General features: G+C 34.4%; 2 protein-coding genes, 1 long non-coding RNA gene and 1 pseudogene across 3 annotated transcripts; 1 reads left to right on the top strand and 3 right to left on the bottom strand.

Annotated features, from left to right (window-relative positions):
• The first annotated feature begins 2,980 nt into the window (after window positions 1-2,980).
• Window positions 2,981-4,260, top strand: LOC140015299 (uncharacterized). Its single transcript, XR_011821906.1, has 2 exons — window positions 2,981-3,121; window positions 4,073-4,260. It is a non-coding gene; the product is annotated as an uncharacterized lncRNA (long non-coding RNA).
• Window positions 4,261-8,865: 4,605 nt separating this feature from the next.
• On the bottom strand, window positions 8,866-11,811 carry LOC113711075 (laccase-15-like). Its single transcript, XM_027234218.2, has 6 exons — window positions 11,687-11,811; window positions 11,424-11,575; window positions 11,090-11,340; window positions 10,546-10,674; window positions 9,454-10,401; window positions 8,866-9,169 (listed from the first exon to the last, which is right to left on the bottom strand). Exons 1-6 carry the CDS (start codon window positions 11,786-11,788, stop codon window positions 9,039-9,041), a joined length of 1,713 nt encoding a protein of 570 aa, XP_027090019.1. The 5' UTR covers window positions 11,789-11,811; the 3' UTR covers window positions 8,866-9,038.
• A 4,908-nt stretch (window positions 11,812-16,719) lies between these two features.
• Window positions 16,720-20,593, bottom strand: LOC140015459 (laccase-14-like; annotated as a pseudogene).
• A 2,362-nt stretch (window positions 20,594-22,955) lies between these two features.
• LOC113712633 (laccase-14-like) lies at window positions 22,956-26,297 on the bottom strand. The gene is made up of 6 exons (XM_072066879.1): window positions 26,177-26,297; window positions 25,608-25,759; window positions 25,247-25,491; window positions 24,980-25,108; window positions 23,544-24,482; window positions 22,956-23,188 (listed from the first exon to the last, which is right to left on the bottom strand). Exons 1-6 carry the CDS (start codon window positions 26,255-26,257, stop codon window positions 23,058-23,060), a joined length of 1,677 nt encoding a protein of 558 aa, XP_071922980.1. The 5' UTR covers window positions 26,258-26,297; the 3' UTR covers window positions 22,956-23,057.
• Between the last annotated feature and the right edge of the window lie 663 nt (window positions 26,298-26,960).

The raw sequence follows: 26,960 nt of genomic DNA, 5'->3' as shown, positions 1-26,960 counted from the left end.
CAGGTATCTTACACTTATAACTAAACATTCTATCTCAACCTATCATCTGACAATAAGGTAAGCTCAACAATCTTCCCATCCTATCACAATCTTTCCATAGGCTGATCCGAGAGTGTTGACTGAGGTAGTCGTCGTAACTGGACTTTGATACTAGTGTTAGGTACTATTGGGCCTTCCTACCCTAAAAACTAGTTCAAGGAGTGAAGTTTTTCCTCACATTTATAATTAAGCATCCTATTCCTTTTACAATTGATGTGGGATAAATTCAACAATTTTTCCCTCACACATCAGGTCCTAGGTTGAAATAGCATCAACCTTTCATTAGATAAGTACTAGATTGGGACAACATCAACCTTTTATCCGACGAGCGATATTTCATCTAAGTGTTTATTGGGGGAGTTGGCATAACTAGGTTTTGATACCAATGTTGGGTGCTATTAGACCTTCCCATCCCAGTGGGATAAACTCAATAGTTTCCCCCTTATACATTGGGCCTTTGGTTCGAACATCACCAACTTTTCATCCGATGAGTACTAGGTTGGAATCACATCAATCTTTTATCTGATGAGCAACATTTTATCCGAGTGTTTACTGGAAAAAACTAGCTTAAGGGATGAGGCTAGCTTTTCCCTCGCGCATCGGGCCCTTAAGTTGGATCATATCATCAATCTATCATCCGACGAGTACTGGATAGGGACAAATCAATATTTCATCTCAGTGTCTACTGGAAGGAGGTATTATAATCAGATTTTGATATCAGTGTTGGGTGTTTCTCACCCCAAAAGCTAATTCAAAGCATGAGGCTTTTTCTTTTACTTATAACCAAGCATCTTGCCCCTTTTACCATTGTTGTGGGAAAAACTTAACACACATTCACGCCCATGATCCTCCACCACAGACAAAATGAGCTATTTTGTCTCCAAATGTAAAACCCACAATTTTTGGGCTCATGGTTGTTATCTTGCCCAATTAAATTAAATGGTAATTTACCCATGGTAAAAACAAAAATAATTGCAAGTTAGGTTAAAAGGTTAATTAAGGGATAGGATGAGATAAGATAGGGTAAAAGTTTATAACAGTTAAAATTCCTATTTAAACTACCTACTGGTAGGTGGTTATTAGGGTTTAGCATAATTATCAAACAAAAAAAAAAACCTATTCCATACCTTTCATTGTCTGCCTCTCCCTAGAGCAAAAGCCGTCAGAGAGTAGAGAAGGAGAAGCAGACGACACCGTTAATCGATCAGACGACTAGGCATCTAAACCTGTAAGTCCCGAGTTCACGCAAAACTTCTCTTTAAGTTTTAGTAGTTGCATTAATTGTCCTAGGGATTTTACGGATTTGTTTGTTGCTATATACTCCCTCCGTTCCTTATTAGATGTCCTAATCCATTGTTTCTTTTTATCTGTCATTTTATGATATCAAGAAAGCATTTATGAACTTTTTTCCAAATTTACCCTTGCTTACCCTTTCAACTTTCTTGAATTGGAACTCTAAATAATTAAATGCAGTATTTGTAGCATTAACAATAAAAGTAGTTGAAGAGATGAAGAGAGATAAAGGGTAATTTTGAGAAGTAAAGTTAAACTTTTGTTGACTTTTAGAAAATAACCAACTTTCTTAATCTAAGAGAATTAGTTATTCAGGCCATCTAATAAGGAACGGAGGGAGTATATGTTTTTAGGAAGATTCATACGTGGATTCGTAGAAATAGGATGTTTGATTTTAATCTTTGGTTAAATGAGTTGCCCAAATCTGTTGGAGGAAAAACAACAAAAAAGGAAGAGAAGAGCAGCAGCAGCCGCCATTGCTCTGTTTTGGCTAAACGTTGCAAAAGCAACGCCTCACACGAAGGGAAGAGCGGGGGCCGCCGTCTCTGGCGACAGAGAAAGGAACTCTAAAGGCCAGAAAGAAAAAAAAAAGATAGATGATGTCGCCAGCAAGTGCTGGCGACAATAGAACAAGGTTATGGTTGGCTTTTTCGGCCAACCAATTGAGGATTTGGGTCGCTAGTCAGACATGGTTGGCCTTTGGGTCCAACCCGAAGAAGAAAAACGGCAAATTAGATTTGGACTAAACTATAATATAAAATTTAGTAAGTGTTTAATAAATAAAATTTTAAATATAACTAATCCATTTTATAGTTTACTGTGGGTATTAAAATTCAGGATCCAATTTAAAATAATTGTTAGAATTGAAAGGTTAGTCATGTAAAATTATACTTAGTTAATTACGCATAAGATACTTAAATGGAAATCTAAAACATCATAATTTAGCCGTATTAAGCAAAATTAGAATAAGTTCTAAATTGTTAAACGAAATGCTTAAAATAATAATAATAATAATAATACTAATAATAACAACAATGATAATAATCATAGTAGTAAATAATAATGTTGACGATAACACTAATAATAATGATAATAATAATAATAATAATAATAATAATAATGGTAAATAATAAATAATAGACAATAATAGTAAGGATATTAACAATATGGACATGGAGGAAATAAATTGAAGATATGAACGAAGATAAAAATATAAATACGAATGGGATAAACTAAGACAATAATAATTGTAATAAGCCAATATATATATATGTGTGTGTGTGTGTGTGTACATGTGTACATAAATAATAATAACACTTACACACGCATAAAAGTAGAAATAAAAGAAAAGGTAATAGTAACTAATTAACACACATATATATAAGTGGTAATAAAATAAATTAGCAACAACGAGGACGATAATAATAATAATGAATAATTATAAATTATAAATAGATATAGTAAGATAGTAGTCAAGATAATAAGCATGATTATGAATAATTATTTTTTTTAAATTAGGAAACTTTACTAAAAGGAGAACCTTCCCAATTAAGAAACTTTCTAAAAATAGAAACTTTCCAAATTAGGAAATTTTTCAAAAATAGAAATCATCCAATTTGGGGGAAAGTGCTGTTAAGGTTCATACAATGGTCTAGACATGGATCTTCAACTTACTCAGAGTTTGTATATTTATGCATCTATAGGAAGTAACAACTAATTATGAGACTCATGCATTTGATAGGTACGGTACAAGGATCTAAGGTAGTTCCACTCGAGCAGCTAAACAAAGGTAGGTGGTACTTACCCTTTTGAGATTTCAAATGTGTAAAATGAAATTCTTGTTTTCAATCATATTTTGTTGTGTTGACTCGAAAGATGTATGATTAAATGCTTTATTTGGATATTTATGAAAGCTATATTTTACTATACAAAATGGACCATGTGACTTATTTGAAATGTTTTGATATGTTCCTATATACAAAATGAGCTGAATCTTTTATGGAAGCAAAGATTTATGTATATGATATATGAAATGAATTTTGACAAGTAAAGCTCAGAGCAGTCATGGAATAGACGATAGGGGCTATAGTCCTGTCTAATCGCCATGATAGCCTGGTATAAAATCCGGCCGATTAGTAAGGTCATGGTAGCTTGGTATAGAGTCCGGCCGATTAACAAAGCCATGGTAGCCTGGTATAAAGTCCGGCCGATTGGCAAGATCATGGTAGTCTGGTATAAAGTCCGGTCGATTAACCCAAGAATGAAATGAGATCAATCGATAGTCACGAAATCTATTGGTCGCCCACTTAGAAGGGGTTTAATCTCTAGACTGAGTACTCAGTAGCCGGTCATTACATGTACTTGTTATGAGCTAATATGGAAAGATTTATGAGCTAATATGAAATGATTTACGAGCTGATATGGAACGATTTATGAACTGATCTGAGATGAGACTTATGAATTGATATGAATTGATTTGTGACTTGAGACGAAATAATTTATGACATTACGATTTCTCATGTTTAATTATCAATAAGATGCTTTTAAATTGTTTGTCATTCTTTACTACTGATGATTTTATAAACGACGGTGCCTCCCTGATTTTGGAAGTGAACAAGGTGCAATGATTTGAGTATATCTATATATGTGTCTATAAAATCAAGAGTGCATGGTTCAACAGAGGGGTAGATATTACCTACTGAGCGATGTGTCACTCAACCCACTTCTTACCATTTTGCAGATTCTAAGGAGTATAAATTGGTTTACATAGAAGACCCTGAGGATGACTTTTATTAACTTTGGATGAATAGAAGTTGGCAGGCTAGCTACTTCTAGTTGTTAGTCTTATTTATTTTTGTTTCCGCTGTTCCAATTAGAGAATAAATGTACGAACGTCTTGAATATTCATAAACTTTCCTTTATATGTAATTCATATCACACTTTATTTAGTACTGTTAAAGTTAAATTAGTTAATGTAGCCTTTTATTCTTGAGTGAGACTTGGAAGGAGTACGGCGGATGTCATGTGACGGGCTCGGGATGTGATACCAAAATTTCGTAGTTTGTCTTCTAAAATACAGGCTAGAATTTTCATATCATTTTCCAATTAAGCAAAATGGTCGACAAAGAGGAATTTTGCCAAATTCTAGGGGGATTGTAAAGTGCGTTATATATATATATGTCAAAAGCAAGTTTAAACCAGCTGGAACTTGACGCCTGGTTTTGGTTACTTCGATTGTCATCATCACAGAAGATTTCATTAGATTTTCCCTCGTAGTAGAGGCGAAATTTAAGATGAACTCTTGCTTTTGAAAATCAATTTATCAGCTGCCTCCAAAAGCATGGAAACTTTCAAATAGCTCAAAGTTCAAATCAATAGCTTAAACAAACTCGCTTTAACAAGCTTTAAGTTTAGAGAGTGACAACTGCATTTTATATTAAGCAACAAAGATTCGGGGATCACCACTGAAGACGGCATAATCTAGTCTTCAGCTAAAGAGGTTTTAATATATATGAAGTTGAAGACTCGTGAATACATGCGAACATTTTGTCCATAACTCATGCGTCTGTGCATCCTAATTTATCGTAGTATATAAATTTGGTGTCTCATTATACAATATTAATTCTCCTAGTATATGGTAAATCCTGAGTCTAACTACATGTCAATTTTGGGTCAGTATGACTAAACAGATAAGCAGGACTGAATCTAACTCTCTTTGCTCCCAATCTTGAATCTTTCAATCTTTCGTAATGAAGGAAAAATGTGGTCAAAACACCTTAGACACGCCATTGCTTTCGTGTCAAAATTATTTCCTTCAATTTTGATTACATGTCATCCTTTTGAATGGCTTTCAACTTGAGATATAAAAATTTCTGATTCAAGTATAACTGAGTTCAAATTAGAACGTTGAATTGGTAGAAGGTGAAGCTTAAACTTTTTTATTCATCGGGGTGCACAAACTAGTAATAAAAATGTATAAATCAGATTGTGCAAATTCGTTGGACCTAAAGATGAGGAAAAGGTCTAATCCAGTTCCATAGCAATATGAGTTCAATACTTTCTTTCTTTCTTTCTTTCTTTCTTTCTTCTTCTTCTTCTTCTTCTTATTCTTCTTTTTTTTTTTTTTTGAGACAACACTATAGAAAATGACATATGATCGGTTTTTAAATTGTAAACAGAGTTGCTGAGAAATTTTTGTGTGAACTGCTCGACTAGAAGCATGCTTTTGACTACTTTCCAACCAAAAAATCGGTAACAGCCTCAGCAAAATGGGACGCCCTTAAAAATCATTCTATTTGGGACGAGAGCTTCAGTAGTATGGTCTTTTGGTTCACCTACTAATTCTCTCAATTACAGCTTTTTGTCTGCATTCTCCGACCTTACAGCTTCTTGTCTCAGTTCTCCGACCTTGGCTTCGTAAAAATAACTCAAAAATTGTTAGTAGAGTCTTTTTGGTTCACATATTGATTCTCTCAATTATAGCTTCTTGTCTGCATTCTCCGACCTTGCAGCTCTTGTCTGCGTTCTCCGACCTTGGCTTCGTAAAAATAACTCAAAAATTGTTAGGATGAAACACTCAAAGAGGTGCAATCTGTAAGTCAAGAACATTGCCTTGGCGTCGTAAAGTTAACTAAAGTACTGTTAGGAAGAAACACTAAAAGAGGTGCAACATACAAGTTAGGAATTCAGTGTTAGTCCAAAAGATTCCCGATGTTGATTCAAAAGTTTAAATTATTAAGTTTCAAACTCTTACTTACTTAGGTGTTAAATTCGTCCAAAAGATTATCTTGAGCCAAAAGTTTAACTGCTCTTACTTACATTTTAATCACATATTAAGTCACTTGTTAAAGAAATGTCCAATATGTAAGTTAGGAACTGAGCGTTAATCCAAATGTTTTAGATTTTGAACCTTCATTTATATACTAAGCGCTCTTTTTCCATTTTTAAAATCAATGTGTATGAACCTAACAAAAATGAAGTAACACGCGCCTCATTTGCCCAAAGTGAGTTGTAATTAAGTAGTCCGACGACTAACACAACACAAGATATTTGCAATGTCACTAATTTAATCGAATGGTCAGCGGCCCGACAAAATCATTAAGACCGTGATTACGTATCTTGCACTTTTATAGGCAATTTCTATGCAATTGTTCGGGCAAGCAAGTTGCAAGGCAATTTCTGTGCAAGCAAGCTGCAATAGTATAGAATTCTTGTTATGCAGGTGAAGACCGTCCAGATGCAGCTCGCACCTAGATTTTTATTATGCGTGCAAATGCCCCCACGTTCCTTAAATCATTTTTTTTTTTTTTTTTTTTGCTTATTTGTTTTTGAAAGAATCCATGGATCATTAGTGGACCTAGTAGTTCTTCACTTATCTTTTTGATGGCTCAAACTCAAGATCTCTTAAGTATAGGTAAATTGTCTTACGAATTAGGCTGCATTTCGTCCACGAACATATATGTAAAATAAGACAAGTATGTCACTGGGGCTAGAAATAAGTGCTAAAATTGTTGCAACTTTGCACAAATGTTCGCCTGATAAACTTTTTTTTTTCTATTAGGCTTATAAACAAGCAAAAGAAACAGCACTAACGTCAAATTGGAAATGATTTTTTGTCCATTTCTTTAATAATCTAAATCACCAATTATTGCTGAACGCCACTAATATGGAAGTGTCATCAGGGAAAAAAAAATTCAGATACTGTGCAAACTTTTCTCCATGAAAAAGGAGAATATTTGATTCTGGACACAAAAGATTTAGATAAAGAAAAAGTACTTTTCTTTTTCACTTCATCAACATCTTTTCTACTTTCAGGGAATATTGAGAACACCAACTGGCCTAAAACTATTCTAAAATCAAATTTTCTCCAACATATCGCTAAATTTGATAAATTGTTAAGGATTAACTTTTTATGCACTGACAGTGTAGTGATTTTTTTATATTAGAAGTTTTAGATGTATGCCACATCTACATGAATTGTATTTTAAATTTGAATTCATATTATATGACATATGATCTAAACCTACTAGTACAAAAAAAAAAAGTTCTCAGTATATAAAAAAAAAAAGTAATCCAATTGTTAATCCCATTAGAACTAGACCTACTGGTTTGTTATGTTTTTAGTTTGATAAAAGCTCTAACTTATGCAAGGGAAAAGGAAATTTTGGAGGATTTAAAAATCCCACTGAAGATTTTCAAAGACTATTTTGAGTACCAAGTAGGGACTAGTCTCGCCACTAGGCCTTTGGCTTGGTGGTCACTGTGGTTTGTTATGTTTTTAGCTTGACCTCCTACCAATTTGCCATTAAATGTGGCGGTCTTAATTGGTTTTTTTCGATGGACTCTGTTATCACATCGAGTCCCCCCATTCCCTAGATTAGATTATAGGAATCCTACCGACACCATTCGCAATATATTTCATTCTCTTGGCAGTGTAAAAGTATATTGTTTCCACAAACTGTGGAACTTTGTGGGCTGATTGAGGCTGGATCATCAGATTACTGCAAATCTTGGGCTTATTGACTGGGTTCGGAGGGTGTTGGATTTTGAGAACATGTAGTTGGGCTCATTGTCACGGTTATGGGTAGAATTGGGTTTTAGAGTTAGCACAGCGATGCGAATTAGGTTCAATTTCCAGCTTTCTATCCGTTTGTCCAGATCCGTCAGACGTGTACGTAGTCGGCCAGAATAAAATCTGAAAAGATCGGGCATGTATAATTTGATTAGATTATGGGGTGGTTAATTGCATAAAAGTCCCACGAACTATTAGAGTAGTTGCGTTTACACCCTAAAGTATCTTAATGGCCAATGTACACAATCAACTAAAAAATAATACGAAATTTAATATCATCCAAGTAATTGATGAAATGACCAATTTATCATCTATTACAAAGTGACAAAAAAATACCATTTTAGTGGGAAAGATTAATACTTTAAATAGACTGATTTTCACTTTATATCAAAAAGTCTAATTGTTAACATATAAAAAAATATATACTACTTCGCTTTGAATGAGAATTAAGAGTACTGGAGTCAAAATGGAGGCAAAATATGAAAATTTTGAATGACTACTGTTGTAATTATTAAAATCTCATAATTTTCTTCAACACATCATAATGCCATAACTTTATATAATCAGTAAAATTTCATTTGAAATATTCGCAAGAATAAAATTGGAGTAGAATCCAAAAATTTTCATATGAATTTAGCACAATAATTGCAATAAAGTTTTAATGCTGAACCAAGATTACAACCCACGTATTAATATTTTTTTTTACCAACTCTGGGTAGATAGTTAGGAAGTTTTTTGTTTTATACTTATTGTCATCATTATACAAATATAACTAAAGATAACTGAAGGTTCTTTTATATTAATAATTACCACCCTAATTGAAACACAATGAATTACACAATAAAGTGTAAACATTATTTCATTCAAAATGTAAGCAAACATAAACAAAAAAAAAAGGAACTTAAATAGCGTACTAAGCCTTTTTTTTTCTTTAGTAACATATTACATCCTACATTTGATGCATGGATTTATTTCTTCTTTTTTTTTTTTTGGTTTTTTTGGTATCATTCTTGAAGGTGCCAAAAACTATTATTAACGAGACTGAAGTCACACCATCTACTAAAGATTCCTCGCAAATACTAAGCAACTGCAAACCGTAGTAGTCCAAGACTTATAATACTTTGTCTAAGCAACATTAGCAAAGTGGCATGTCGGGAGGTGGGGGCAGCAATTTTTCCTGCGGACGCTTTCCATTTTTAACAATGAAAGTCATTTCCATGCCCCAGCTTATGTGACGTTCAAGATGGCAATGCATCAACCACACTCCTGCAAGAGATTGTATGTCCTTTCCAATTATAATAGTTGCAATAAGTACACAAATTTTAATTATGAGATGCAATTACATGTATATTTATATATGTATATATATATAGTGTGTGCGTGTATGTGCGCAAAAATTGATTTCCATCAATTATTGTTCTTTGACAATGAAAAGAGTGGAAAATTCCTACGATTATGAATTTATCACCCAAGAAATACCAGCTTTGCATAATTTTACAAAGACCTGAGCATAGTTAATTTAAAAATAAATAAATAAATATAACGCTTACCAGGGTTATTTGCCTTGAATCTTATGGCTGTCCAGGCATTCTTCGGAACTGCAATTGTATTCATCAAAGGAGGGTCCTCAAGGTTATAGTTCTTAGGGTCTTTGTCCTTGTCAAAGTTTCCAAATCCCCATCCAACAACATAAAAACTATGTCCATGTAAATGCATGGGATGATCAATTCCTGCTACCAAATTAGTGGCTTGGTAAACAAGCTCCACATGCGAGTTATACTCAAGAACCTTCACTTTCGTTGTTCGAGTAGGCGTTTGTAGGGAAACCGAAAGGTTTCTTGCTGTGTAATTGAATACCAAAGGTGGGAAGCTAGGAAAATTAGGTTTATACACTCCATTGATCTGGTTATAGTAAGCCTGAAGTATGTCAATCTTAGGGCTGACAAAGCTCATGTTATTTACAGTTGCCGCGAATCGATTGCCTCGAGGTCCCTTGCAGGTGTTATTTGTTTCACAAGGAAGTGACTTTATGGAGAGTGTAAAGAAAAGATTAGTGGTAACATTTTTTGGGACATCAACAGGGAATTCTTTACTCGCTAAGCTTCTAAGGCTCCCTGTGAAATTAGCTGATGCAATTGTATCCTTAAAAGTCGGAAGACTTGGGAAAGATGGAGATGAAGGTGGAGTATAATTTCCACGGTATTCGAGAATGGCTGTGGTGGTTGTGTTGTCGAATGTAACAGAGCTGGCACTATTATAAGCTTTAGCAGCCATGTAGTAGAGATTAGGTGATTGATTGGCATGTAGCAGGAAATCAATGGTTTGGCCGGGGGATATTGCAATGTAACCACTATTTAAGGGCTTTGTGTAGCTTCCGTCTGATCCCACAACAGTAATCCGATGCTTTGCTATGGAAAAGAAAAGAATGTTGTTCATGGCAGCATTAACCATTCGAAGTAAGTAAGTCTTGCCATAATCCACAGTCAACTTGTAACTGTCTGCAAGTAAAGATTATGTACATTATATCTCACTACAAGTGTAGAATTTGGATAAATATGTCATGCTACTATAGAATGTGATCGATCTTTTGAAATTCAATAAGAAGATGGGAGAAAAGGAGTTCAATTTCCATTCTTGTTTACCTTGTCTTGAGCATGGATACAGAAGACCAGGTTGACCGTTTATTAGGAAAGCATCAGAGACATTTGGTTCTCCTCCGCTGCTTGAAAACTCGGTAAGAACCTCCTGTATATCACTTTTCCACCATTCTCCTGCACCATTCTCAACACTTTAGATAATTAGGTGTCCATTTCTTGAGCTCATTCAATTCTCTGAGGTCATTCAATATATTTATATCTATGAGGTCATTCAATTCTCTAGTTTTTTGGTCTTGGCCAAAATGATCGAAAGAGCTCCAATTCTTGAGCTTGGTCGAGTCACTATTCTGTCGAGATTCAAATCACAGATGCAATTTCAAAATGTCGCTAGTAATGTAGTGATCCTTTTGTATTGCCTCCTTTATGTAAAACTGGTACTAAGTCAAGAGTTAAAATAACAGGTTTTTCAACGTATAAATGGGTGAATCTTTCCTTTTCTTGTTTTAACTTTTTTGCAAAGATTGGCAATCACACATTAATTGATCAGTTCAATATTAGCGTTCAGTAGATGATTTGAATTCCATTATACCTAAAATCATGGGCACTTCTGCTTGAAGCTTTGGAAACCCCAATGGGTAACTACTCCCTTTCTTTGGATAAACAACAAGTAAACCATGAACTGTTGCTCGAGACCAGTCACTGTGAGCATGCCACCACAACGTTCCAATCTCATCAGACAGCACAATCTTTTGGGTGAACTTTGTTCCTGGCCTCATAGGGCACTGAGTAATATACTCTGGACCATCTGACCATGGAAATCTGGGCTGCTTTACTCCATGCCTGGAAAGAAAGTTAAGCTCTTTTATCTTCTCTTAGAACAAGTAAAATTTGAGACCAAGAAAAGATGAGGAAAATTTTCATACCAGTGAATGGTGATGTTTTCTTTTCCCTTGTTGTGTACATGAACAAAGGCTGTATCTCCTTGACGAAGGCGTAGAGTTGGTCCAGGAAATTGACCATTCACTGTCAAAATGTTCTTGGTGCTGCATAGTTTTGTATATGGAGCTTCTTTTACCTATGTATACAAAAGCAAGATAATATCACAAAAGCTGAAATGCAAGCCAAACTTCATTATATGTAATTTGTAACCTTCCTAATAAAACAGAATAAGTTTATATGTAATTACCACGAACTTATATCTGTGGGTCAAAGCTTGGGTAGGTAAAGGACCACCCAAAAGAAGAAACACGACAACTTGTAAGATCAAAACCCTCATGCCCGACATCATCAGAAGTTATGCAAAAACTGCTGGGTTTCTAGTTGCGTTATTTGTAAAAAACCCTGAAGTATTTATAGAGTAATGATAATGTGCAATGGAGAAAAGGGAACAAGTTACTGATTTTCTTTCTCATGGTAAAAATTCAAATCCCTTGTTGTGGATCACGTTTTCACTTAACAGAAAGCTTTGGTACACCAACAACCAGACCTATTTGCTGATTTTTTTTTTTTCATTTTCATTTTTTGAAACATGTGATGTGACTCTCTCACCACGTTTTCAATACAAGTAGCAGTTTAATGAATAAAAGCCAAACAAATGCCCATGTAGTGGTTGACAGGATAATTGAGTTGTGTTTCTTTACAGTTGTCTTTTATACTTTCCGGTAAGAACTTGTGTAAAACAATTAATTCACTCTGTTAATTCATGTTTATATTATTGCCTATATATCAAGCCTGAGCAGCTTACTAATTTATATGTCTTGTCCAAGTATGAAAATGTCAGCTAATAGACGTTTCATTGCCTGGACCCTTGATTATTTGTCGACTCGTTTTTTTTTTTTTTTATAAGCCGAGGTTTTGAATCTAAAACGTTCTATTTACAATCCCTTTCATCTTACCATCCAATTCAACTCTGTCCTAAACTTACCTGCTTATTTCTTCCCTACATGAAATTATGTTTTTGAAAACATTTTGATTTAATCACAAACTCCAATAATGTGCTTTTTTTTCCTGCTACATCTACATATACAGACAGAAATAAAAGAATTAGTGCTATTCTTTAATTGATGATTTTGTTAGTATATGTTGACTACAGTACGTACTAGAATTTAGCTTGTGAATTTGTACAAGTATGAATGTCATTGACAAAATTCCTACATTTCAGTGATATTAAATGTAGAAAATATCATATTCAACAAATACTACAATGCATGCTGACAAATCAAATAGATATTCTTTGAGATAATTATAATTTTTATAATGACCATGAACCTAGAACTACATATTTGAACTCAATTAAATATAAAAAATTTGGCAATTCATTTTCTCATGAACAAATAATCAATTTTGCTCAATAAAATTAATTATTTAGCGTAGCAGTTCAAGTCACAATAAATAATTTTTTTTTGACACTAGGTAAAGTTAATCCATATTGACAAAAAATTATACCTATTTAATAAAAAGATAATATTATTAGAAGAGAGGAGAACCATAAGAGACAGTATAAGAAAAACTAAACTTGAAAAGAGTTCAATACAAATATGGGTAAAAACCAAGCATTCAAATGACCCATCAATTTTATCTTTTCTTAATTAGGTATGCCAATATAAGAGAAAAAATAGGTAATTTAATTAAGTGTGTGCGCGCGCACACACACATATATATATAGTCTGTGCGCACGATCGTGTGTCCTCTAATTCTTGTTTGAAATGGATGTAAATCATTTAGACATGTCCTTGTTGTCGGTGCAAGTTCAAAATCTTTGAAGAAGACAAAAAAACTTTAAAATGCAAAAATTCAAATTAAAGAAAAAAGTTTATTATGATATTATTTTCAGAGTTTCCAAAGTGGCGTTACACAATAGAAAAGTTTAGTTATTTCTCTAAATATACACACCTCATTATTCTTAAACCAAGTCTTCCAACATAATAATAATAAAGAAAAAAAGAAGTGCGGAACAATCGTTTATCTTTTTTTTTTTAATTACAATCGTTTATCTTCATAATAAACTACAAATCTATCATTGTCGGTTGGCTCCGTTTGGATTAATTATTTTTGGGGGTATTTTTGAAATATTTTATTATGGAAGTGTATATAAAAAAACTTTTACTGTAATTTTTGTGAGTTTTTTCAAGGGGTTTTTGAAATATAATTTGGAGTAACTTTTAAAATTAAAATATTTTTATCATATTTTTTAAAAATTAATACTACTACCCACAACCACCACCGCCACTATCTCCACCTACCCACCATGGCCGCCACCCTCTTCCTCTTCCTCTTCCTCCTCCTTCTTCCTCCTCCCCTTTTCTCTTCCCCCCACCTCTCGGCCCCTTCTCTCCCCCTCGATCTTGATCTAGTCTCGACAAGATAGAGGCCTTTGGTCACGAACTGGTCATGACTAGAGGCCTTTTGGTCACGAACTGGTCATGACTAGAGGCCTCGGTGGGAAGGAGGAAGAGGGAAAGGGAAGAGGGGAAAAAGGAGGAGGGAAGGGGTGGTGGCGATAGTGGGTGGGTGGGTGGTGATGGTGATAGGTGATAGGTGAAAAATGTTGTAAAATTTATTTTTTTTCAATTTTTTGTGTATATTTGTGAGTTATGTATGATATATTGTATGAATCAAATGTTTTTTGAGTTATTTTTTTGTTTGTGCATTATTGGAATATTGTATTTGAAAAATTAATTTTTGAAAAATAGATCAATCCAAACAGAGAATCTTTTTCCGTTATTAATTGTTCCAATTGATCACGGTTTGCTCTATGGAATGTTCCTTGCCTTCGTTTTTTTTTCCTTTCTAACTTCTCTTCCTCTTTTTTTTTTTTTTTTGGGGGGGGTGGGATTTCACATTCCTATTTCCACCTTCCCAAATCCCAAGTCCTTGCTTTTCAAAAGTTTTTTTTTCAAAAAGAAATTACTTGACTAAGCTAACTCTAAGTAAAGGTTTAGTTCCAAAAAAAAAAAAAAAAAAAAGAAAAAAGACCAAAACCATAATCAACGGTTCCAATTCTGGTTCAAACCATTAATATACATTAATGACGACGGGCTCGGCTAAAGAAGATTGTTGACTAATTCGACAGTTTTCCTTTATTCCATTTTAACATCAATGAAAAAATCATCTAATCTTTTCTTTTGTTTAAAACGTTTAGTAACACTAAAAAATGTGATGTATATTTTATAAAATTTTTATTATTTTTCTTTTTCCTTGTTATAAAATATTAAATTGAAAGTCATTTTTTCCCCTATATTCAGTGTCTTTGGCTTCTCCCGTTCTAAATTCATTGTTTATATTCGCATTTTTAGTATCGACTCTCAATATTTTTACAACTAAATCTTGATTCAAAATACTAAAGTCATTATAAATTGAAAACCTAGTTGATAGTTACTACACAATGTTGGTGGACACGATTTTGAGTATAATCTCTCTCATACAAATTGAAAAAGTTACAAAACTTAAATCACAACTGCTGAATAATAGTACTATGTTAACATTTAATGCATGCGACTATAATTAGTAAGTAAGACGTCTCAATTAATTTTTCATCGCCAAAAACATAAATCAAAGTAAAAGTCTCATTCTCCTTTTTTATTGTTGTATTATTTAACATCAAAAGCCATGAATTCGTACTTGATTATTAGAATGATTGCTTTGTCATCAAATGAATTGCTGGATGATAACGTGACAGAAGGGTGGTCATGGCATGATTCCCTCTGGACGTTCTTCAAGTAGCATTAATCTAGAATTTCTCATGTCACAATTACCGACTAAAAACAACTAATTTCTCCGTCTTTCAACGCATAAACATTTGATATTAATTCAGGTAGAACCTCCGTTTGATCAGGGCTCTTTTCTTTGACTGCTTCCTGCCATTCAAGATGATTTTGGTGAATTAATAAGAATTGATTGACCTGTCTCCACCACTCCATAGGAACAGCCCCTATTAGGAGAGCTGATGCTAACCACTGAGCTTTGCATCAATGGCTATTCAAAGAGTCCCTTTTGGAACCGTAAATCAGAGATTCGAACTTCACCTTTAATGAAAAAGATTTAAATGAATTGTCAGAACACCTTTTTAATCTAGCGAGATTTGTCCGAGCAGAAATGGATGAGTTTTCATGGAGATTAGCCGACTAAAGTCGGCTGAACGGTGGATCAGCATGACCCCACTTTTGCTTATCCTACAAGGAAAGGGTCCACAGATCCCATCAATTTCCAATCCCTGCTAAAACATGCGAAAAGTCAGCGGAAGTTTTGCCATCTAGTTTGCAAATTTATCTCACTCTTTGCTGTAATCGGAGAGTTGAAGAATCCTAGGTGAATTGATTGCAAGAATCCCGTTCATTTGTGATTGGAGATTTGCGAGGTCAAAATCACAAAGTTTTGTTACCTTTGGTTGCAAGAATCCTATGTGTGTGTTAACTGTTTTTGACAAAAGAATATGTCCATGTCCATAATAAGAGTACTATCCATCATTTGGGGAAAAAATTTACTTGTAAATCACAATTCTTCTGCATCCATCTAACAAATTGAAGAGGAATATTTCAATAGATATGTGTGCATGAATCTCATTACACAATAAAATTTAAACGACACAAAAGTAATTAGATATCATAACACTTGTTAACTTATTATGGTTGTATTAAAAATTATGACTCTTGAACAGGTCACAGTATTCAATCAAAAGAAAGTCCATAAACTCTTGACTGGATTCCAGTTATCTAAAAAAATCTTGGAACAGAACAAAGGGTGTCTTTGACAACCCAATTCAGCATTTAAATTTAATAGATACAAATCTTAATATTTTTAGACATTTTTAATAATAGAAAAATAAAACGTCTTTCTTAATTGCGTGACTCTAAATTATTTAGACAAACTTACTCAAAACAATAAGTAATAAATTATTCACTTATCACTTAACATAAGATGTACTCGAATGTAAAATTTCAGTACTTAACAATTCAGCAACTTAACAGATTCATGTTTTAGATTTCAGATTTCATACTTCAATTATATCAAAAGCACTCAAAGTGTATGTATACCTTACTAAAAATTAAACGTAGGCCACCAATTGATAATAGTAGTATATCTTTTTATCCATGTCTATCACTTTCAAAAAAAAAAAAAAAAAATAGGTGGAGAGGGGGGGGGGGGATGTCAAAAGACAAGAGTTGGAGGGGCGCATACGAATTTTCTACTTTCAACAAAACCAAAATACACAAAGACATATCACAGCTCATAATCCAGCTTTTTCCTAGCGTTGAACCAAAAGGAACGCTGAAGTTTTGACATGTCCGCACATGAATTGGAAAGAGAACAAACAACGCTAAAAACAACAGAAATTTATCATACATAATTTATTGTCATATTATTTATTTCAAATTCATTGTCATATTATTGTAAACTTTATAACGATAAGTGACAAGGATGATTAGAACCTTAATTAGTGGAAATCGGATCCTTAACCAGAAGAAACCAGAGAGTAACTAGAGGTTTCAAAACCACAACAGTCACCCATCCTGCAAGAGGCAGTTGTGATTCCACTTTTTCAGAGAACTAGAACCCGGATATTTCGAAACCATAAATAATGATTCTAGAATTGTAGTTATGCGTCCCAATCCGTTTATTTTTTTTTAATAGCAGAAGAAAGGTGGAATTCAAGAAACAGTAACAGAAAAGGGGAATTTGAGCTCAGAATCTAGTTGTTAACTTCTAATTTTGTACAAAATAGAAAACTATGAGTTTAGTTCAGTTCAGCAAAAGGACAGGAGATTGCATCTTTTTTTTTTTTTTGCCCTTTTCATTTTATGGTTTCACAAATAAGCGAAATGAATGGAAAATTGCTTGAGGTCTTGAATGTGAGATACGTTACACTTAAGAATATAAAGAATGTAAGATACGGTCGCTGCAATCTGAGACCGGCAGGTCCAGCACAAGTATTGTTTGCCTCACAAAGGCGTAAATTGACAGAAATTGTCAAGAAAAGCTTAGTGTCCACATCTAATGGAACATCTACTTTACTTGCTAAGCTTCTTAGAGCTCCTATGAAGTTAATTGATGCTTTTGTATCATTTCAAAATGGAAGATTTGGGAAAGATAGTGGTGAAGATCGAGTATAATTTCCGTGGTATTCTATGACTCCAGTTGTGGTCGAGTTGTCGAAAGGTACAATTAACGCGCTGTTATAAACCCTAGCAGCCATGTAGCAGTGATCAGGCACTTGATTGGCTTCTAACAAGAAGTCAATAGTTTGTCCAGGGGGTATAGCAATATAATCACTCTTGAATGGCTTTGTATAGCTTCCGCCTGATCCTACCACAGTAACTTGAAGCTTTGCAATGGAAAAGAAAAGAATGTTGTTCATGGCAGGATTGATCATCCGGAGCAAATAAGTTTTGCCGTATTCCACTGCTAGCTTAAAGGTATCTGAAAGTGATGGAGTGTTATTAGATAAGCAAGCCATACGCATTTGACAAAAAAATGTATTAAAAAAAATGCTCCAGGTCTCACTCAGGAGAATCTTTTTCTTGCCTAAAGATTGATTCTTATGAGAAACAACAAGTACATGCGCTACACTGCAGGGGAGCTCAAGTAGCAAAAATAAGATTTGGATTGCAGCAAGAAAGGTCTATTTAGTCTCGTTTTTTGGACATCGTCAAATGTTGTTTTCGTTTCGTTTTCGGAGATGTTATTCCTCTATCCAAAATTCCAAAGGGCAAGACACGCATAAACATTCAAGAAAGGGAAAGATCCATGTCAGTCTAAGGATTTCCAGATGGGAAAGAATCGATGCTTCCAATTTTTAACAGTAGTGGATTGGTAGATTTTTCCATTCAACCAAATAGAAGGACAAAAATTTTGAGTATTATTTTGTTTGGAAACCCCAGCAAAAACATAGAGCCGAAAATAATATAGAGACAGGATCAGATTTATAGTTACAATACCTGGTTTTGAGCATGGATAAAGATCACCAGGCTGCCCATTTATCAAGAAAGCATCAGATACATTCGGGCCTCCTCCATTACTCAGGAATTCGGAAAGAACCGTTTGTACATCGCTCTTCCACCATTCTGCTGCATTAATCATGATTAATTTTGGCCTAAATTTGTCAAAAGTCATATCATACCAAAAAAAAAAATGAAAAATTGTAGTAGATGTATATGGATTACTTAAAAGTGCTTATTTCTACCTAAGATGATAGGGAATTCAGCATGAGGCTGGGGAAATGGATAGTTTTCTCCTCTCTTCGGGTAAACAATAAAAGCACCATGGACTTTGGTGGTAGACCAATCACTATGAGCATGCCACCATAATGTTCCAATCTCATCAGTTACCTCAATATTTTGGATAAAAGATTTTCCAGACATGATAGGGCGCGCACTGAGTGATGTACACGGGACCGTCTGCCCTTGGATTCCTTGGCAGTTTCAATCCATGCCTAGTAACAAAGTCAAAACAATTAATTTGAGATTACGAACAGTTAAGTAACACGGGATGCTTTTGAACTATTTTCTTGCAAAAGGGCAAAAAAAAAAAATTCTGCTGCATACCAGTGAATAGTGATGTTTTGGTTTCCCTTGTTGTGGACATGAACAATGGCTGAATCTCCTTGACGGATGTGTACACTTGGTCCCGGAAATTGTCCATTTACGGTCAAAATGTTCTTAGTGCTGCAAAGTCTTGTATATGGAGTCTCTTCAATCTGCATTAGAGCATAAACATATAAGAGAAGTTCTTAATTTTGCCATTAATTCTCCATTTTGGAATAAGTTGTAATGCATTTAATGATAACGTGATATATGTTCATGCATGATGTTGAACTTTGTTATTAATTCACGGAATCAGCTACAAGGAAATGCATATTTTGCTGGATGGCTGTTTTAACCTTCAAGATCTTCAGTGAACCTTTTAATTAATGCAAATAATGAAGCCAAGAACTTGTTAAATGAAGTTGGTATTGTAATGAAAGGGTTTGCAGAAAATCTTCACGTACTTATAGAGTTTAGATAATGAAGGAATAGTATATGTCTGCCTTTTCTCATCATTGTACACATAAATTAATAGTAGATCAATTCCTGTTTTTCCCCAGAATAAGTACTCCAACCTTCTAAATTGTATTTTACGTTTTTGGTAAATTTCCTGATCTTTTTATTATTGATTGATAAACAAAAGAATGCACCATTGAATTGGGCAAAACCCTGCAACATCGGCCAATCAAAGAAGTTAAACCATCATCCTATCAGACAAGTATGCTATACAAGTCCTATTAGTACAATATACAAGACTTGAAAACAGCAAAATGGGATTCCTAATTTAATACAAAGCTTTACGTAAATTGTCTGTATGTTGTTGAGCCGTACTGGTTCAAATCTTCAAATGTTGTGATTACGACCTTAATTAATTGCACAACTTGGAAAATTCTTCAGATCAAGGATGGGCCGGCGATTGCCATTGGCCATCACAAATTACGCGAGTTTTATTCCTTCATTTCTTTCTCCCATTGTAAGTCTATTTTAATTACTATTCTCTCCATTCATTTAACTTTATTTAGTTTTCCATCTACCAATATCTTAAGTATTAAATTTTAGACATATAATCTGAGCATGCCATGAAATTTATACATTTGAGTAGATTATTTTACTGAAAAATCAACTCTGTCGATGATTACTTTACTGTTGAATCCACTTTTCAAATTCTATCTCTTAGAGAGCTCTAAACCTCCTATCCTTTTTTCTTATAATTTTGATTTATTTTAATTAGATAAAATAATATTTAATGTTTAGATCATATACTTTTGATTTATTTTAATTAGATAAAACAACATTTAGTGTTTAATTAGATTACATACTTACCGTACGGAAGCTATCAATTAGCAGCAATCCTAAAGTCAACTAATTAAAGAAAACCTAACATACCATCTCAAATTAAAAACTTACCAAACTTATAAATGGTCATAACCAAAAAGAAAATAAAATACTCCAAACCATTAAATTTGGCAACACTAAAATTAAATGCAACGTAGCAGATGAGGAAAATTAGATAAAAATAACATTTAATATTGGGATTATATACTTACCGCATATAAGCTATCAATTAGCAGCATTTTCTAAAGTCAACTAATTATAAAAAGGGTCTATCAACGGATGGTCATTGGGCACTTATTAAGATATATTTCAGGTGTCATATTTTAGAAATATAAGATTAATTAGAAAAAGTAAATAAATACAAGAGAGGGTATGTGAGATCAAATAGAGAAAGCATACAAATGCAGGTAAGGGTAATAATTGTTAGTATTAGTATATACATCGTTGTAGTTAGAGATGAATTTTAGATGTATTAATGGTTCACAATCCATTAGAAAAACACTTAAAACCTAACAATATTTCATAACCATTTAATGACCATAACCAAAAAGGAAATAACAATATTCCAAACCATTTAATTTGGCAACACTAGATAAAAGGCAATCTACCAGATTGGAAAAATTAATGCTGACATTCAAATCAATATGGAAGTAACAATATATCAAACCTTCTTTCTGGTAATTTTAACTTCAGTACATAATATGTTTTTCCTCTTTAAAAAAAATTAATTTTTGACTCATCGAACATCTTTATATTATACCATTAGACCTTCGCACCCTAAAAACTAGTTTAAGAGGTGAGACTTTCCTCACACTTACAACCAAGCACCATATCCACCTTCCACAATCGATGGAATAAACTCAATAATCTCCACCTTATACATAGAGTCCTAAGTTGGAATAGTATCAATCTTTCACCTGATAGATATTAAGTTGGGACAACATCAACATTGGGCAACATTTCATCCAAATATTGACCGGAAGGAGTTGTTATAACTAGCTTCTGTCATCAATGCTGGGCGCTATTAGGCCTTCCCACTCCAAGAGCTAGCTGTTGCGGTGAGGCCCAATAGCACTCAACTTCCTTAATCAATTGGCAATAATTTTTTGGGATTAACCACATGCACCTTCTTGCTTCTGGTGTGGCTAAAACCTACAAATCATATACCCGTCTTAACAGTGTCTAGACCCATCTAATTGATGTCTTGAAACAACAAAGATGCCCCCTTATTAGAATATCTGAAGAAAAAAACAAAAAAAATCGAAAACAGTGAAAGCATTCTTAAGCCACGTAATTGCTCAAAGCCCATAAAAGCGAAGAGCATTATCTCATGTTTTTAATGAGGGCGTCGATATCGGATAAGAGGATCAAGTTACAAATAATTAGCCACTAGTTTCTTGGATAAGAAATTACTGCCAGTGCCAGGTTAGGCCACGCTAGGAAAATTACAGCCACGTTCCTTTGGAGGATTTGGACTTTGGCTAGTATATCATTAATACCACCCAAAAATAAATGTATAGGAAATATTGTATTATTTGTTCGATACTTCTTCCTGTCAAATAATTGTGCAATCAAAGTTCATTTTGAGACGGGTTATATTGAAAATGCAGGAATGTACATTGGATTAATATTTAAGGGTGGTTCAGCAGCAGCTATTACTTGATGGATCAAGTGGAAGACCATAATCATTTTGGGATCAGAGACTTCTAGATTTATGTTTTTGAGTTGTAAAGGAAATTTTGTGATCAATTAGATAAATGCTTGATATTGTGAAACTAGACCACGACATTGCGGCCTGAATGGAGGCCTAACCTACTTCCTTTGGGATTGAGATCCTCAGCAGAGTCACAGTTAGCTCTTGTCATCCAATTCATTCTCTCCTCATCTTTCTCTATGTCTCTTAGTATTTTGCTTTTCCTCTGGAATGCTTCTAGTCAATTCAAAGAAATTGGTAGAATCAAATTTATAATAGAATTGGAAACCTCCCAGTTTGGTTTTACTACTCTTTTTTTTGGGGGGGGGGCGGGGGGGGGGGGGGGTTATTCATACATGAACTGTATGAGGTTGGAGCCGGGGATTTGGGGAAGAAGAAAGTTTCCTTGTAGAGAGAAGAATTGAACCACAGTTTTTCTGATTGGCCGGAATTAAACTTGAGTTTTATGACATAATTAAAGAAGGATAAGTGTCACCATGTTAGGATGTTTAACAAGGTATTACACTTTCATGTAACAGAAGAGTCATAGTGATGGAATTGGAACTGTTTTGCAGGTCATTTGCTAGCAAACACAAGGGATGAGGAAATATTTAACAAAGAAACAGGTTTTAATGCAGTCGAATGTTCCTTGCCCTCTCTCTCTTTCTCTCTCTTTTATTTTTCTTTTATTGGAATTCCTGTTTCCTACTTCCACCTTTCCAAGTCCTTGCTTTCTCCGACTACAAAATTGAAAAGAAATAATGAAAACTTCATACCAGTATAGTTCTTTACTTTTGATTCAACAAAAAATTGAAAAGTATTAGTGTAATCCAGTACAGCCAATAAGATAAGAAGACTGAGTATTTTCCTTTTGTTCGGTTTTAAGAAATAAATGAAATGAATGACAATTATCAAATATTGAATATAATATATATATGTCACTTATATAGAAGCCTGGACCATTAAACTTCTAATTTGAGTGTGTGCACACACACACACACACACATGGATCAACAAGGTGGCATGTCTGAAGGTGGAGGGAGCAACTGTTCTTGTGGGCTTTTGCCATTTTTAACAATGAATACCATCTCCATCCCCCAAGTTGCATGACGCTCTAGGTGGCAGTGCATCAGCCATACTCCTGCAACAAATCACGCAGCCCTGTTATCTCAATATAAGAATTGCGACAGCAAGAATGAACACGATATTAATTCAGAAAAAAGGCCTTGAGGATGCATGTATTCTTCTTAATTAGTCCAATCGTAAAATAATTGTACTAATCATCAAGCACTAGATAGCTAGCCACATCAATATATATTTCAATGTTCTTCATAATTGCCCAGGAAAGTAATTAGATTAATACTATAAAAGTCATGAACATGTTGTCCATAAACTGTGTGAGAAATGTGGAGTTGTCTGGCAACAAAATTTCCTCAGTTTTCCCGGTCTTTTAATCTTTGAAAATACAGACCCAGAAAAGAAGAAGTGACACGTACCAGGATTCTTTGCCTTGAATCTGATGGTTGTCCAGCCATTTCTAGGAACAGCAATCGTGTTCCTTAGAGGAGGGTCAACAAGATTATAGTTCAAAGGGTCTTTTTTTTCATCAAAGTTTCCGATGCCCGAACCAACTACATAGAAACTATGGCCATGTAAATGCATAGGGTGATCTGGTGACCAAACCAAACTTGTTGCCTGTAAAACAATCTCCACATTGGAGTTGTACTCAAGAACTTTAACTTTTGTACCCAGAGAAGGTATCATCAACTTGAATGGGAAAGGTTGTGCGGTGAAATTAAATTTCAAAGGTGGGAAACTCGGGAATTGTTCTTCATAGACCCCCCTAAGACCACCATAGTAAGCTTGGAGTATGTTAATTTGAGGTTGAACAAAGCTTATGTTATTGATGCTCGCTGCAAATCTGTGACCGGCAGGTCCAGTACAAGTATTGTTTCTCTCACAAGGGCGTAAATTGACAGAAATTGTCAAGAAAAGCTTAGTGTCCAAATTTAATGGAACATCTACTTTGCTTGCTAAGCTTCTTAGGCCTCCTGTGAAATTAACAGATGCTTTTGTATCATTTAAAAGTGGAAGGCGTGGGAAGGATAATGGTGAAGATGGAGCGTAATTTCCGCTGTATTCTATGATTCCAGTTGTGGTGGAGTGGTCGAAAGGGACGGGTAGAGCGCTGTTATAAACCTTAGCAGCCATGTAATAGTGACCAGGTGCTTGATTGGCTTCTAACAAGAAGTCAATGGTTTGTCCTGGGGATATAGCAATATAATCACTCTTGAACGGCTTTGTGTAGCTTCCGTCTGATCCAACTACAGTAATTTGATGCTTTGCAATGGAAAAGAAAAGAATGTTGTTCATGGCAGCATTGATCATCCGGAGCAAATAAGTTTTGCCGTATTCCGCTTCCAGCTTAAAGGTGTCTGAAAGTGATGGAGTTTTTATTAGATATTCAGCGTAGATACATTCAGCAGAGGTCAGAGAAGCTTTTCTTGCCTAAAGATTGATTGTTATCAGAGACTTAAGTACATGCGCTGTATTTTAGGGAAAGCTCAATTACCAAAAAGAAAATTTGGATTGTAGCAAGAAAGATTCTTTTTAGTTTATAAAACTAAATTTTGGACATAATAAAATTTTGTTTTCTTTTTTGGAAATGTTCTTCCTCTATCCAAATAGAAAGAACCAAATGAATACACGTTAAGAGCAAAAGATATATGTCAGTCTATTGGTTTCCACGCGTGAAGAATTGATAGTTTCAATGTTTAACAGGACTCAGGAGTGGATCAGTGGATTTACATTTTCAGCAGAATAGAGGGACAAAGTATTAATTAGTTTGGAAAACCCCCGCAAAATATAGAGCCGAAAATAATAGAGTGACAAAGCAGTCAGATTTATAGAGATGATAAGGGCATATATGTACCTTGCTCTGAACATGGATAAAGATCACCAGGCTGCCCATTTATCAACAAAGCATCAGACACAATCGGGTCTCCCCCACTATGTTGGAACTGAGTAAGAACAGCTTGTATGTCACTCTTCCACCATTCTCCTACAATAATCATCAATTTTGATTATTAACTTTGGTCTAAATTTGTCAAAAGCCATATCATACCAAAAAGGAAGAAACACGGCATTAGATGTATACGAAATTATGGATTACTTAAAAGTGTTTCTTTATAGTTTATACCCAAAATGATGGTGTTTTCTGCGCGAGGCTGAGGAAATGGATAGTTTTCTCCTCTTTTCGGGTAAACGATAAAAGCACCATGGACTGTGGCTCTGGACCATTCGCTATGAGCATGCCACCATAATGTTCCAATCTCATCAGTCACCTGAATATTTTGGATAAAAGATTTTCCTGGCATTATAGGGCACTGAGTAATGTATACTGGACCATCCGACCATGAATTTCTCGGCAATTTGACTCCATGCCTAGCAACAAATCAAACCAATTAATCTGAGATTACACGAACAATTCACGTGTGATTCATTTGAAATATATTGTTGCAAAAGGGCAAAAAAAAAAAAAAAAAAATTCTGCTGCAGACCAGTGAATAGTAATGTTCTGGTTTCCCTTGTTGTGGACATGAACAATGGCTGTATCGCCTTGACGGATGTGCAGACTTGGTCCTGGAAATTGGCCATTTACTGTCAAAATGTTCTTAGTGCTGCAAAGTCTTGTATATGGAGCCTCTTCAATCTGCAGTAGAGCATATTTGACCATGTATTAAAGCATATACACACAAAATAATCTGTCAATGTTTGTGCGATTGATACTCCACATCGGATAAGCTGTTAATTAATGCATTAAAAATAACTTGCATCATAGATATGTTCATGCATGATGTTGACTTCTATTTTCTATTCGAGCAAGCTGCAGCTACAAAGAAATGCACATTTTTCTGCATGGCTAGCTGCTTCAACCTTCAAGATCTTGAGACAACTTTAATGCAAATAATGAAACCAAAACTTGCCAATTACACCTTAGGGGCAAATATTAGAAGGGAAAGCTGGAAGTAGCTAATGTTTCACAAATACATACATATGTGCCATTGGATAACAATCTTGACAATACAAACAGAATCTGTTGTTATTGATAAAGAAACACAACACTTACTATAAACGAATAGCGGTGCACCGAAGCTTGGCCAGGTAGAACGCGTAGAACCACAAACAGTGTTAAGATGAAACCTTTCATGATCTGATCAATTACCAAATTACTTAATCAAATGAATAAGGTTTTGTAATGAAATCATTTGCATGAACCCTTCACGTCTCACGTATTTATAGATGTTCGATAAAGAAGGAATACTATATATATCTGTTGTTTTTTTCTGATTGTACTTCATAGATATATGCCGGCCTTGTAATTTGCCTTTATTATTTTGTTGAATCTTACAGTTTCTTATCTCCAAATGTTGTAAATACGACCTTAATTATATCTGTCACATCCAACATATCTCTTACTACCTTTCCCAAAAAAAAAAAAAAATACCTCTTACGATTTGCGTAGCCGGATGGGCCGGTGCTTTTTCCAAAAAACTGCAAGCGCTTGGGTCCTTTTAATTTGTTGTCTACTTTGTGTCCATTTGATCATGGCTCACACTTGGGACGAAGGATGCTAACTTCAACTTTTGGAGTCAATTTTGCTATTGGTATTAAAGTATGTTCCAGTTTGTTCCATACGAATCTTAAAATTATAGCCAAGTCAACTCTCATAGAGTACAGCTGGAAAAATATTAATAGTGGTTACTTTTAGGAGTATTTTTCAAAGGCTTATTACTTTTGTAGTTTAATATTATTTTCTCTACAAGTAATTATTTTTCAAATGTAATTTATGCTTGTTTCCAGGAATGTTTTTAGATAACATCCCTTTGTTTTTTTCTTTTTGTAAGTTAAAA

The sequence above is a fragment of the Coffea arabica genome, chromosome 10e (assembly GCF_036785885.1).
Source record: "Coffea arabica cultivar ET-39 chromosome 10e, Coffea Arabica ET-39 HiFi, whole genome shotgun sequence".
NCBI classification, from domain to species: domain Eukaryota; kingdom Viridiplantae; phylum Streptophyta; class Magnoliopsida; order Gentianales; family Rubiaceae; genus Coffea; species Coffea arabica.
This window is presented reverse-complemented; position numbering and strand designations above follow the sequence as displayed.

Bases quoted from the DNA above. Each gene is read 5' to 3' on its own strand.
- LOC113711075 (XM_027234218.2), bottom strand. From the start codon at position 11,788: ATGATGTCGGGCATGAGGGTTTTGATCTTACAAGTTGTCGTGTTTCTT. The intron at 11,576-11,686 runs GTAATTACATAT...TTGTATACATAG, and splicing joins CCCACAGATATAAGTTCGTG to GTAAAAGAAGCTCCATATAC. The intron at 9,170-9,453 runs GTAAGCGTTATA...AATCTCTTGCAG, and splicing joins ATTCAAGGCAAATAACCCTG to GAGTGTGGTTGATGCATTGC.
- LOC113712633 (XM_072066879.1), bottom strand. From the start codon at position 26,257: ATGAAAGGTTTCATCTTAACACTGTTTGTGGTTCTACGCGTTCTACCT. The intron at 25,760-26,176 runs GTAAGTGTTGTG...GCTCTACTGCAG, and splicing joins TGCACCGCTATTCGTTTATA to ATTGAAGAGGCTCCATATAC. The intron at 25,109-25,246 runs GTATAAACTATA...TGATTATTGTAG, and splicing joins AGAAAACACCATCATTTTGG to GAGAATGGTGGAAGAGTGAC.